At 38.6% G+C, this 15203-nt stretch overlaps 1 protein-coding gene across 1 annotated transcript; it reads right to left on the bottom strand.

Moving 5' to 3' along the window:
- Positions 1–7625: 7625 nt before the first annotated feature.
- Positions 7626–8018, bottom strand: LOC128067567 (proteolipid protein 2-like). The gene has a single exon (XM_052660603.1). The coding sequence runs from the start codon at positions 8016–8018 to the stop codon at positions 7626–7628; it is 393 nt and encodes a 130-aa protein (XP_052516563.1).
- Positions 8019–15203: the final 7185 nt, after the last annotated feature.

The following is a 15203-nucleotide window of genomic DNA, read 5'->3' as shown; positions in this document are numbered from 1 at the left end:
GAGTATAAATATGAATGTATATATGTATCTGTATATATGTAGGTACACATATATATGTATGTCTTAAGGATACTAAGTTTTGTTTTAGAATTGAAAATTTTTACCAATTTTTTGTTTATTTAAACATTGTGAATGTATTTTTGTCAATTAAAATACATACTTTAAAGAATTCTATCAATGACTTTTTAGAAGGAATTTGTTTTATTATTTTTATGCTTAGAGACTCCTCCCACCTTCCAAAAGTTTGATTATATATATCTCTTTTCTTTTTTGTCTCCTTTCCCCACCCTTGCTATGACTTGCTTTCTACATAGTTTTAAAATTCCAACTGAAATTCATTTTAATATATTGAATAAGTTGAGAATCGACTTGTATCTTTTCAAATTGCTGAACAGTTCTATCAACATCATTTATGAAGTTAACTTTCCTTATTGATTATGTTACACTCATTGTCATATATTAATTATAATATCTATATTTATTCTTGAACTATTGTAATTCATTGCAGATATATTAATTCTACCAACATGATAATATAATGGTAGTTAATGTGATTATTTTAATAACCCAGAAAAGTTATTCCTTCTTTGTTACTTTTCTTTTAAAATATTTTCCCAAACTATTTTAACCAGTTATTGTTCCATATGATTTTAAGAATATTTCTTCAAGTACCTCCTCATTCTGTATTGCATTCCATTACATTACTATTTTAACTGAAAATATTTTATGACTTAATTTGGAAGGAATACTTTATGATATTCCATTTTCCAGTTCAAAAATCAGTTCAGTTCAGTTGCTCAGTCGTGTCCAACTCTTTGTGACCCCATGAATCGCAGCACGCCAGGCCTCCCTGTCCATCACCAACTCCCAGAGTTCACCCAAACTCATGTCCATCAAGTCGGTGATGCCATCCAGCCATCTCATCCTCTGTCGTCCCCTTCTCCTCCTGCCCCCAATCCCTCCCAGCATCAGAGTCTTTTTCGATGAGTCAACTCTTCGCATGAGGTAGCCAAAGTATTGGAGTTTCAGCTTTAGCATCATTCCTTCCAAAGAAATCCCAAAGATCTCCTTCAGAATGGACTGGTTGGATCTCCTTGCAGTCCAAGAGACTCTCAAGAGTCTTCTCCAACACCACAGTTCAAAAGCATCAATTCTTTGGCACTCAGCTTTCTTCACGGTCCAACTTTCACATCCATACATGACCACTCTATTTATTCAAAAATTGTAAAAATGTTTCTTGACAAAATTTTATAGATTGCATCACCTAGGCAACACATATTTCTCATTGGGATTATTTCTGGGATTCTAAAATGTTGGTTGCTGTCTTGAAAAGGACCTATGTTCTGATTGTTTCATGATTATTGGCATAAAGGAGCAGTATTGAATTTGATATATGTAGTGGTCTTTTATCAAGCCATTTTGCTGAACTACTATTGGGTCTATAAAATCTTGTAATGTCCTCCAAAGAGGGGACAAAACAAACTGTGACAAATCACGAATTCTGAGATATATCTCAGTTTTGGAGAGGTTAAAATGTGGAAAACAGCAAGTCATAGATTTGATAAAATATAATAGATTTCTAAATGATGATGATTGGGTTTCTTCCTCACCAGTAATCATATCTTACATCTACTTCAGGTCTCTATGTCTTGGCCAGAGCAATAGAGGCAAATGACAGGCAGTCCTGTCCTTCTGTCCTGAGATGTCTGCTACATATGACCTCCAGAATGGATTTTGAGTTACTGCATTTAAAAATTTTGGTTTCCTTAAAGACTTTCTTTTTTCTTTTGCCCTCAATATGTTTTCATTTCAATTTAGCCTGCTCTCTCTTTTTGATACCCTATTTGTATTTCATAGACATCAGTTTTTTTTTAAAAAGGTATAACTTAGATCTAGTAAAATGCACAAATCTTAAGGGTACAACTCAGTGGAATTTAAAATATACACACCTGTGTGAACACCACCAGATCAATTACTTAAAACACTTTCAACATTCCCAAAGTTCCTCATCCCCCTTCTCATAATTAGCTCGCCATAAATAGCTCATTAATATAGGTTAATCTATATTGTGATTCTTATCACCATAGATTAGTTCTACAAGCCTTAGAACTTCATAGAAATGAAATCATATACTATGTACTTTCTTGACTTTTTAGATAGATTTGGGGAACATTTTTTAATTGTAGTAAATACATATAAAATTTACCACTTTCATCATATAGAAGAGTTCAGAAAAGTGGTATTAACTGTACTCACATTGCAGTAGAACCATCTCCACCCATCTTCAGTTTGGGAAGATAGGATGTGATTTCCAGAACATCCCATCTTCCCAAACTGAAATCTTGTACCCACTAAACACCAACTTCCCATACTGCCCCCCACCCCGCACCCCAACCACTGGCAACCTTTCATCTCTATGACTTTGGTACTATTCATAGTATTCTATGAATGAGGTACTATTTCAGGTACGTCAAATAAGTGGAATCACACAATCTATCTTTTTTGTGTCTGGCTTATTTCACTTAACATAATATCTTCAAGTTCACCCACATAACATGTGTAAGAATTTTCTTCCCTTTTAAGGATAAATAGTATTGCATTGTATGGAAATACCACATTTTGTTCATTTATAAATCCATTGATGGAGATATAGATTTTTAAAAATTCATCTTTCTAAATGTCTTCCTCTTTCTGTAATAAATCAGTATTGGATGAAGACTTCAAAAAAAGTTCTTAGATTTTTTTATCTTATCCTGCAGAAATTTATTCCATAGTTCTCACTTGCCACCCCCTACCCTCACCCCCATTTTCTCAGCTTTGAATTGAGAGAAAAATATCTAGGCCCAGAGTTTGAAAACAAATCAGAGGCAGAGTGTTGCTATTTAGTTCCCTCATTATCTAGCTTAGGTACTGATGGACTCTCTTTTCTAATACATATTTTTTGATGTGGACCATTTTTAAAGTCTTTATTGAATTTGTTACAATATTGCTTCTGCTTTATGTTTTGGCTTTGAGGCATGTGGGATCTTAGTTCTCTGATCAGGGATTAAACCTACCCACCTAGCATTGGAAGGGGAAGTCTTAACCCTTCAACCACTAGGGAAGTCCCCCTTTTTAAAACAAATATATATACATTTTTTATTTGTTTGGTTGCAACACACGGGATAGTTGATCTTTCATGCAGCATGTGGCATCTCTAGATGCTGCAGCACACAAACTTTTAGTCATGGCATGTGGGATCTAGTTCCCTGACCAGGGATTGAACCTGGGCCCTCCACGTTGGCAGTGCAGAGTCTTAGTCACTGGATGACCAGGGAAGTCCCTCTCTTCTCTAATATTCTGTGATTCGATATCCATAGGACTTATTCTAGTTTTTTTTTTCTCTGCTTAGCAAGCATTTCTTTTGTGTAGTTCTTTTGAAATGAAGTGGAATTACTTCCTGATTCTCTGTTAGAAAGAGGATGTTTAACCTAGAAAATTTAACTGTATTTACTCTTCCTTAAGGACAGCTTTACCCCTGCCCTCAACTTTCACTGTTTTTAGGGTTCCTCTACCTCTACCTGAAAAGTTATGACCAACTTAGATAGCATATTCAAAAGCAGAGACATTACTTTGCCAACTAAGGTCTGTCTAGTCAAGGCTATGGTTTTTCCTGTGGTCGTGTATGGATGTGAGAGTGAAGACTGTGAACAAGGCTGAGCGCCAAAGAATTGATGCTTTTGAGCTGTGGTTGGAGAAGACTCTTGAGAGTCCCCTGGACTGCAAGGAGATCCAGCCAGTCCATTCTAAAGGAGATCAGCCCTGGGATTTCTTTGGAAGGAATGATGCTGAAGCTGAAACTCCAGTACTTTGGCCACCTCATGCGAAGAGTTGACTCGTTGGAAAAGACTCTGATGCTGGGAGGGATTGGGGGCAGGAGGAGAAGGGGATGACCGAGGATGAGATGGCTGGATGGCATCACGGACTTGATGGACGTGAGTCTGAGTGAACTTCGGGAGATGGTGATGGACAGGGAGGCGATTCATGGGGTCGCAAAGAGTCGGACACGACTGAGCGATTGAACGACGACGACCTCTACCTGAAATTCTTTTTCCTCCCATAATTCATCGATTATATTTTCCCCTAATTTTTCCTCCCAGTTTTATGAGATAGTTGACACACAGCACTCTATAAGATTAAGGTATTACTTCACCTGAAATTCTTTATCTTTGAGAAGACTACCTATCCCAAGGTCTCCATCCTCTTCATCCTAAGCCTTAGTGTGTTCTGGGGATTGTAGAAACTGAATTGGATAAGAGGGGCCGTGAATGAAAGGAAGGGCACTCTGACCATTCAGACCTGTTTCCACACAGTTAAGGCCATGCATGTCTGAATTTCTCATTAGTGAACCGCTGTGTTTCCCAAACTATGGGCAGTCAGTGAAGGGAATCAAAGCGAGTCATGAGACAGGGTTCCTTCTACCTAATTCACAGCTGTGCTTTCCAGATTCAAAACATGCTGTTATGGAGAATTCCCTGGCAGTCCAGTGGTTAGGACTCCACTCTTTCACTGCCGAGGATAAAGGTTCAGTCTGATCAGGGAACTAAGATCCTGCAAGCCTCATGGTGGCCCCCAAAAAAAAAAAACCACCTGCGGTATGCCTCAGGTATCAATTCTGTTTCTTAGTTTGACACTAATGAAAATTTAATACTAGAAATACTTCCAGCAATCTCATTCATGATTGACTTTTATTCTTTATTTCAGGAGTGATTGTGCATTTTCATCTTTTCATATGATTACATGAATATTTAGGCATCCCAGGTGGCACTAGTGGTAAAGAACCTGCCTGATCTCTGGGTTGGGAAGATTCCCTGGCGGAGGGCATGGCAACCCACTCCTATATTCTTGCCTGGAGAACCCCAGACAAAGGAGCCTGGTGAGCTATGGTCCATAGGGACACAAAAAGGTGGACACCACTGAAGTGACTTGGCACACACTTCTTACCTAGAAATCTCAGCTGTTTTACAAGCATCAGAGAAGAACTGGAAAGCACCATACAGATACTACTGCTGGACTGATCATGATCAAGACAGGCTCTCAACTGTAAACACGCGGCTCTCTATTTTGTTTTCAACCAGTGCAAATCTTAGTTGTTATGACATCTTACAACACCATCCAATAAGAACAGCAGATAAAAGTAGGCTGCTATAATTGAAGCCAATAGTAGTACCAGGACACCCACCCTCTCCCCACTGCTTTGGCAGAGAAAGAGCTCCATGGAATGCCTAAAGCTCTGAGCAGCATAATTTCTAAATCACTACCCTAGACATCCCTAAGGGCCTTCCTAGTGGTTCAGACAGTAAAGAAGCTGCCTGAATGCAGGAGATCCGGGTTTGATCCTTCGATCAGGAAGATCCCCTGGAGAAGGGAATGGCTACCCAACTCTAGTATTTTCGCCTGGAGAATTCTATGGACCCAGGAGATGGATGGTCATTACAGTCCCTGGGGTCACAAAGAGTCAGATATGACCGAGCAACTGACACACACACACACACAGACACACACACACACACACACACACACACACGACATCACTAAAGGATGTTTGTGCAAACTACCCACTAAAGAAGAGTATGAGAAAGGGCATCAAGAGGTCTCTCCATAACTAGAATGCTTGAGCTCTGACGTGGTGTTTTATTTTTAAGAATTCACTTGATTGGTGTTGTCTATACTTAGCACTCATCCCGTTCCTACTCCAACCACTGAGGGAGCTCCATTGGACCGTGTGATCACCAAGACCCTACTCTTCCTTATGTTCATTTTACACATCTTTACAAACATCCTTAAAATTTGTTTTCTTACATCTAATATCAGGATGTGACTTCCAGTTCTGACCATGTTAAGAGTGTATTGACTATGGTCTGTCTCTTCTGCTGATTACCATGAAAACTCTGGACAAAGTACACAAAAATAATCAGCCGAGGACTTTTAAAAGTAAATGAAATCAGGTGGATCGCAGAGTGGAGTCAAAATTTGAAGAAGCAATGCATTTGAAAATGAGTTTTCCATCTTTTCCCCTCTTTTTTCCTGTGACTTTGCCCTAAGTGCAGAACTGTTCGGTGGTATTGATACAGTTACTTAAAAACTCTTGCCTTTTTGCACAGAAGGACTGGGAAAGGGGCCTCTCTGGGGCAGAGAGTGTAAGAGAAATCCTGGAGAGAAGTGAGCTGGAGAAGAGGATGTCTCAAAATTGTATAAGAAACTAGACAAGACTCTGGCTTAGCCTTGGGCTGCATATGCACACGTACTCAGTCCTATCCGACTCTGCGGCCCCATGGGCTGTAGCCCATCAGGCGCCTCTCTCCGTAGGGATTCTCCAAGCAAGAATACTGGAGTGGGTAGCCATTCCCTTCTCCAGGGGATCTTTCCCACCCAGGGGTCGAACCCGGGTCTCCTACATTGCAGGCAGATTCTTTTTATTTTTTAATTTATTTTTAATTGAAGGATAATTATAATATTGTGTTCATTTCTACCACACGTTAATGCAGATCAGCCATAGGTATACACATGTCCCCTCCCTTCTGAGCTTTCCTCCCACCTCCCACACCAGCCCACCCCTCTAGGCTGTCACAGAGCCCTGGCTTGAGTTCCCTGAGTCATAAAGCAAATTCCCACTGGCTATCTATTTTACAAATGTTAGTGTAATCTGTTTGCATTCTACTCTCTCCATTCGTTCCACACTCTCCTTCCTACCCATGCCCCCTGTTCATAAGTCTGTTCTCTGTGTTGCAGGCAGGTTCTCTACCATCTGAGCCACTAGGGAAGCTGCATATGCATGGGACAGACACAAAGCATCAAAAGCTTAGGGGCTTGAATTAAGATTTAAACCACCAACCAGATCTCAGACTAACCTCTTAGAGATGTGGTTGAAGCAGCCATCAGCAAGGTCAGGAAACTGAACTGAGATTAGAACCACTGCCCACAGAAAGTGCATTTTTGGTTGTTGTTCTAACAATCTGTTATTTGTTTATTCCTACATAGAACCACATTCCCCAGCCCCTCACCTCCACCCCTCCACACACACACATATTGAGGAAGTTATTTGGAGTGAGCCACAGCCTGGGGCCTGAAGTATGAAACCTGAGGCACTCTTCTCCCTCACTGTAGCTCAGTTATCTCAGACTCTTTGCAACCCTGTTGCCTGCACCCCGCCAGGCTCCTCTGTCCATGGGACTCTCCAGGCAAGAATACCGGAGTGGGTTGCCATTTCCTCCTCCAGGGAGTCTTCCCGACCCAGGGATTGAACCTTTGTCTCCTGAATAGGCAGGCAGATTCTTTACCACTGAACCACCAGGGAAGCCCCATTTTGTGCTTTAGGTGAGGGCATAGACCAGACAGAATTGGCATCTCCTTCTGGATACTGTATCAGGAAAGGGGACCAAGACACACCCAGGAGGGCTGGTGGGTAGGCTGGAAGATAAATTCTCTGAATAGCGGCACTTGCACCTCAATACCGGAGGGGCTCGGGGTTGGCTGAAAGTGTTGTGGGGTTGGAAAGGAGTTAATTTATTTGCAGATTATAGAGAGAAATGAAGGCAGCTCACAGACACTGGGTATCAGCAGGGTCAGTAGGTGTTGCTGTGTCTTTATTGTCGCATCGGGCAAGTAATAGAGGCATCATAGCCAAAAAGGGCCGTGGCGATTAGGCCGAGTATCCCTGCAACGATTCTGGAGCGATATCCTCTCTCAACAAGTAAAACAATGGAGGTGATCAGGTAGATGATGGCCGCTATGAGGGATCGGAGGAAATCAGTCCAAGACCAGTGAATGAATTGTATCTTGGTGTGCAGGTCACATGTGTAGACGATAAAGAAGATGATAGCTAGGATCAATTCAATCAGCGACAGAGAGATATAGCCTGATGTTGAGGCACTGTAGAGGGTCAGAATCACAAGGCACAATATAATCTCAGCAAACAGAAGTATTCCCTTTTGGGTGCACAAGAAGTTAGTGCAGCTGTTGTGCTGGAAATCTGCCATGGCAGGGCTGGAGTCCTTGGGGGCAGGGAGAGTCTGCTGGCAGGTTCAATGCTGGTGCACACCAGCTGTCTTGCTGGCCGTCTAGAGAGTGGTTTTCAAAACCTGTAGGCTGCAGCTATCTGGTTCAATCACCTGCTAAAACAATAATAGAGATAATAATAATGAACAGCATTCTTTAGAGAATTTTAACAGGATTCATATCCACACATTTCAATAGTCAAAGAACCCAGAATATAATCCAAAATTACTTGATAAGCAAAGGATCAGGAAAACATGACCAGTTTTCAAGAGAAAAGACAATCACCAGATGCCAACCCCAAGAGGACACATATGTTGAAATTATGAGACTTTAAAGCAGATAACTATAATAAATTTCATGCGTGCGTATGCTCAGTCATGTTCTACTCTGTGATTCCATGGATTGTAGCCCACCAGGCTCCTCTGTCCGTGGAATTTTCCAGGCAAGACTACTGAAGTGGGTTGCCATTTTCTCCACTGGGGGATCTTCCTGATCCAGGGATTGAACCTTCATCTCTTGCTGTCTCCTACATTGACAGACAGATTTCTTACCACTGAGACTTCACGAGGTAAAGGTAAACACATATGAGATAAAATAAATGGAAAGCTAGGAGGTCTTAGCAAAGAAAATAAATTATTAAAAAAGGACAAAATTATATTAAAACATACATCCTCTGATATTTAAAATTACTAATGAACTCAATAACAGAATGACGATGACAAGTCAATGAACTCGAAGAAACAGAAATTCTCCAATCTGAAGAACGAAGAGAAGATTAGAAAAAACTGAATATGAGGAGTCAAGGGATTATATCACAAATCTAACGTTTGTAACAATAGAGTCCTATAAAGAAACTGGTTCAGAAACAGTGGCTGAAAACTTCTCCAAATTAGTGAGAGACATTAATTTGCAGATTCAAGAATTTCACAGAACATAAAGCAGAATAAACTCAAAGAAAACCACAACCCAGACACGTTATAATTAAGCTATTGATAACTAAATATCATGAGAAACACTGGGCTGGATGACGCACAAGCTGGAATCAAGATTGCCGGGAGAAATATCAATAACCTCAGATATGCAGATGACACCACTCTTATGGCAGAAAGTGAAGAAGAACTAAAGAACCTCTGGATGAAAGTGAAAGAGGAGAGTGAAGAAGTTGGCTTAAAGCTCAACATTCAGAAAACTAAGATCATGGCATCTGGTCCCATCACTTCATGGCAAATAGATGGCGAAACAGTGGAAACAGTGGCAGACTTTATTTTGGGGGGCTCCAAAATCACTGCAGATGGTGACTGCAGCCATGAAATTAAAAGACACTTACTCCTTGGAAGGAAAGTTACAACCAACCTAAACAGCATATTAAAATGCAAAGACATTACTTTGCCAACAAAGTTCCGTCTAGTTAAGGCTATGGTTTTTCCAGTAGTCATGTATGGATTTGAGAGTTGGACTATAAAGAAAGCTGAGCGCCGAAGAATTGATGCGTTTGAACTGTGGTGTTGGAGAAGACTCTTGAGAGTCTGTTGGACTGCAAGGAGATCCAACCAGTCCATTCTAAAGAAGATTGGTCCTGAGTGTTCATTGGAAGGACTGATGTTGAAGCTGAAAGTCCAATACTTTGGTCACCTAATGTGAGGAGCTGACTCATTTGAAAAGACCCTGATGCTGGGAAAGATTGAAGGCGGGAGGAGAAGGGGACGACAGAGGACAAGATGGTTGGATGGCATCATTGACTCAACGGACATGAGTTTGAGCAAGCTCTGGGAGTTGGTGATGGACAGGGAGACCTGGCATGCTGCAGTCCATGGGGTTGCAGAGTCGGACATGGCTGAGTGACTGAACTGAACTGAACTGAAATGTAAAAAAGTCTTAAAAGCAGCTAAGGAAAAATGACACATCATATACACATCATATTAAGTCCCCTACATTTGAACATTTGAAGATGCAAATATACATTTGCATGTCCAGTTACACAAGTTGGTTCACGTGTCTGGTGTATATTGTCACATGTGTATCCTCCACAAGTGGTTGTGCTTTTGTGTATTTTACTGTACTGTATAGAGCCCAGTAGCCCAGTATCTTTATTTCAGCTGAGTGCTGATGAATTGATACTTTTGAAAGGTGATGTTGGAGAAGACTCTTGGGAGTCCCTTGAACTGCAAGGAGATCAAACCAATCAATTTTAAAGTAAGTCAATCCTGAATATTCATGATGGTGAGGCTGAAGCTCCAATACTTTAGCCACCTGATGCAAAGAGCCAACTCATTGGAAAAGACCCTGATGCTGGGAAAGATTGAAGGCAGGAGGAAAAGGGGACGACAGCGGATGAGATGGTTGGATGGCATCACTGGCTCAATGGACATGAGTTTGAGCAAGCTCTGGGAGATGATGAAGGACAAGGACGCCTGGCATGCTACAGTCTATGGGGTCGCAAAGAGTTGGATACAACTGAGCGACTGAACAACAACAAGGTTGGTCATAGCTTTCCTTCCAAAGAACAAGTGTCTTTTAATGTCATGGCTGCAGTCACTGTCCATAGAGATTTTGGAGCCCAAGAAAATAAAATCTGTCATTGCTTTCACTTTTTTACATGTCTAAATCTAATTTTCTCTGGTAACTTCAGTAGTTTATATGTTTCTAAAAACAGAACTATTTGGCTTATGGAACAAGTTGAGAGCTATGTAGTGACTGAAACATATGCTCTCCAAAAACAAGATAATCTCACATTAGCAAAAGAGTAAAATTTTAGAAAGGATTCTCTGATGGCAGTAGAAACAGTAGACTGAATGAAATTTGAAATCCTGTATGAAAACTTGCTTGTGATTTTTCCCTTACATTTTAGGACCTCTAGCTCATTTCCTGGTCCTGTGTTCTCCAAAACTAATGTTCTCGTAAACACCAGTGGGACTGAGCATCAGAGTGATCCCTAATGCCTGAGTACACACTCCCACTCCCTAAATGCCAACCTAAATTCCAGAGGGAGCCAAGAGCTACTTGATCTCTATTTCTGGGTCTTAGAATATTGCAGTTTTGTTAAGTTGTTTTTAGTCCTAAGAAGGCAGCATTAGCTGCTGTTTCAATGGTGGAGAAAATAGCAACCTCTCTTTACTATTTATGACTGTCATTTCCCTATCATGGGACTTAAAAAAAAAAAAAATGAACACTACAAAACCAGAAAACAGTTCTTACTGTCTAAAGAAAGGGAAAACTATCTTTGCTGTGATTTGGTAGAAAAGTTGAATGATGAAAGTGAGGAGTATGCTTTCTGCGTCTCAGATTTTTCATCTGGAATATGAAGATTTTGATAATGCTTGCCTCAGTTGTTGTGAAAAACAAAAAGATAACCAATAAGAAATAATAAGCTGTAGAATTCTAAGCAAATGTCAGTTATTAATATTGCCTTAATGGCACCCCACTCCAGTACTCTTGCCTGGAAAATCCCATGGATGGAGGAGCCTGGAAGGCTGCAGTCCATGGGGTCACTAAGAGACAGACACAACTGAGCGATTTCACTTTCACTTTTCACTTCCGCGCATTGGAGAAGGAAATGGCAACCCACTCCAGTGTTCTTGCCTGGAGAATCCCAGGGACTGGATTCTGGGGAGCCTGGTGGGCTGCCGTCTATGGGGCCGCACAGAGTCGGACACGACTGAAGCGACTTAGCAGATAAGATTTATCACATAAAGAATTTAATTTAATTGGAAAAGTTGATACTTTCAAATTCCTTTTTTACTTTATGGAGAAAAGCAGCTGGCATTTTAGCAATTTTCTTTCAGTTTTATTGAGATATAGTTGACATGTATCACTGTGTAAGTTTAAGGCATAATGATTTGACTTATACTACAAGCAAACTATTTTTAAAAGTCCTTTAGCCTTTATACTAATTCCCCTGCTTTCTATTTTCAACAAGATGATTCAGTCTGTCCACATTATCTTCAGTGAAGCCATGTTCATTTAAAGGTATTTTAAGGATACAAAATATTCCCACAAATATACATGATACATCTTATCTTTTAAAGACTAAATTTGAGAAGCTAAAAATCTTTCCTCAGCTATTTCTAAAATACTTTGCCCCTAAATACCAGTCTTCAAGTTCTCAGAATTCATATCCAGTCTTCACTACAGCTCAAGATTTGTTTCAGATAAGGTCAGTCAGAATATATTCTTATTGTGTAATCTAGCTTTTTTAGTCTACACAAAGCATATTTTTACACTCTCTGCACACAGTGTTTGTGCTTTTTGAAATGTGTGAGACTGACAAAAGTAATTAATACATAATAAATTATATTTTAAAAGAATTTGATTAGCACAGATTATACCAATAATTCAAAGATGTTTAGTGAACTTCAACATCATCCTTTTTAACATCATATATCAATAAGAACCAGACTGTTCATAGAAGCTACCTGGAATTTTTTTTTTTTTTCATTTCTCCAGTGGAATTCCCTGGTGGTCCAGTAGTTAGGACTCTGCGCTCTCACAGCTGAGGGCTGCGGTTCAATCCCTGGGCATGAAACGAAGATCCCACAAGCTGAGCGGTGTGGCCAAAAATAATAATAAATAAAATAAAAGTTCTCCAAATCAGCTTGCCTATTTGGAATTAATTTTGATTTGGATTTTCTTTCAAAATACGAAGTATAGACAATTTTCAATTATTTGATTATCTCAATTGCTTGCACTCTAAATAAACTGGAGTTTTGTGTATTTTTCATTAAGTAGGCAGTTGGGAAAAGGAAAATGCATTCATAATGACTAAGAACTAGCATTTGTGAAAGATAAAAACACAATAATTAGTAAGTGGATTGTTCATTTCATTTAGTTTCTATTAAAATCTAATGACTAGATTTTCAAATTGAAGCATCCTAAAAGATTAAAAAATTAATGAAAAATGCCTTTTGTATTTTTTCATGGTTAAGAAACAGACATAGCTATTTCCTAAGATAGTAAGATTTATTAATTTTAAATTTCATACATTATATGAAGTATAAGGTCAGAGAAAGGTGTTGGGTGAATTTACTAATAATAGTTAAAATTCATAATTTTAATGAATATTTATCAGTTTATTAAGTCCTTACTAAGTGCCTTATACCTCTATAGAATTTTATTTGATTATCTTTTTAACTTATCATAACCCTCTGACATATCTCCATTGTATAGATTAAAGCCATTGAGCCTCAGAACATGAATTAACTTATACATATCAGGAAGGTAGTATATGACAGAAACAAATTTTGAACAAGGTCTCTGACCTCATAGTCTGTTAATTTGCATGTGTTTCTATGTATTTCTGAGTGTGTGTCTGTCTTAATATACAAGTAATGACTCTGTACCATTTTCACTATATTTAAAGAGGAAGCTAGGAAAATGTTTTCCTCTAGTATAAGAGACCAAATAATTATATAATTTTTAAGGGTTTTCAAAAATATATGGCTATTCTAAGAGGTAGGTAATGGTATCTCATCATTGTTTTAATTTTCAACTCCTTAATGACATAAGATATTGAGCATCTTTTCATATGCTTATTTGCCATCTGTATCTTCTTTAGTGAGTTGTCCATTAAGGTCTTTTGCCCATTTTTTAAAAGTCAGGTTGTTCATTTTCTTTTTTTTTTTTTAATGGAAAACTGAAGGCTGCATTTTATTGTACAGGCAGTCCATTTACCTCATCCTCTCTAATAAAGCTTTGTCAAAAAATAACACGAATTTCTCCATACTTTTGCTTCATGTTCTAAAAAAGTACAGTTTCCTCAAAAGCTAAAAATTAAGCCAATTTAGTTTTCCCAGAACTGAATAATATTTTCCAACATAAAATTGATAATTTATATTACTTAAACCAAAACTAACAAGATCTTCTTCAACATTGAAGACTTTACAGCAAAAACAGGCACAAGTCATACTGTTGCTAACAGGCTGGTAAAACTAGTCATAAAAATTAATAATATACATTTTGCTCAGCAACAAAACAAATTTTGGCAAAAATCTTTGCCAAATGACACTAATGGATATTGTCCAACATAAACAGCATAATTGTTTAAGCAGGTTTGGTTGATTTATAATATTACATTAGTTTCAGCTTTACAACATAGTGATTTAAACTTTCATAGACTTTATTACACTCAGCATTATTATAAAATATTGGCTATATTCCGTGTGTTATATAACATACCTTTGTAGCTTATCATTTTATATACATAGTTTGTACCTCTTAATCCCCTACCATAATCTTACCCTTTCCTGTTCTCCTTCCCTCTCCCCACCAGTAACCTCTAGTTTGTGCTGTGAGTCTGTTACTATTTTGTTATATTCATTTGTTTATTTTTCAATAGATCCCACATATAAGTGATAACATACAATATTGGCCTTTCTCTGTCTGAATTACTTCAGTAAGCACAACCTCCAAGTCCATCTGTATTGTCGCAAATGTCAAATTTTAACTATTTTTTATTGCTGAGTAGTATTCCATTTGTGTGTGCATGTGTGTGTATACGCTACTTCTTTGTAAACTCATCTGTTGACGCATGCGTAGGTCGTTTCCATATCTTGACAAATACAGATAATGCTGTTATGAACATTAGGGTATGTGTATCTTTTCAAATTTGTGTTTTCATTTTCTTCATCTGAAGAAATAACCAGGAATGGAATTGCTGGATCAAATTTTTGTATTTTAGCTTTTTGAGGAAACTCAATACTGTTTTCCATAGTGGCTGCACTAATTTCCATTCCCGGAACAGGGTTAAAAAGTTCCCCTTTCTCCACATCCTCACCAATGTTTATTATTTGTAGCCTCTTTGATGACAGATGTGAGGAGATATCTCCTTGTGGTTTTGATTTCCATTTCTGATTGTTAACAATGTTGAGTATCTTTTCATGTGGCTTTTGGCCATCTGTATGTATTATTTGTATCTTCTTTAGTGAGTTGTCCATTAAGGTCTTTTGCCCATTTTTTTAAAGTCAGGTTGTTCATTTTCTTATTGTTGAGCTTTGAGTTCTTTGTATATTTTGGACAGCAGTCTTTTTATCAGATGTTTTGAAAAATATTTGCAAATATTTTCTTCCATTCTGTGACATGTCTGCTCATTCTGTTGACATTGTGTTTCTCAGGGTAGAAGTTCTTAATTTTAATGAATCCAACTTATCCAACTTATGCATCATGCCTTTGGT

The sequence above is a fragment of the Budorcas taxicolor genome, chromosome 22 (assembly GCF_023091745.1).
Source record: "Budorcas taxicolor isolate Tak-1 chromosome 22, Takin1.1, whole genome shotgun sequence".
In the NCBI taxonomy this organism is placed as follows: Eukaryota; Metazoa; Chordata; class Mammalia; order Artiodactyla; family Bovidae; genus Budorcas; species Budorcas taxicolor.
Note: the sequence above shows the minus strand (reverse complement) of the source record. Positions and strands in the feature narration are given on the sequence as shown.

Coding starts and splice junctions, on each gene's coding strand:
- LOC128067567 (XM_052660603.1), bottom strand. CDS start 8,018: ATGGCAGATTTCCAGCACAACAGCTGCACTAACTTCTTGTGCACCCAA.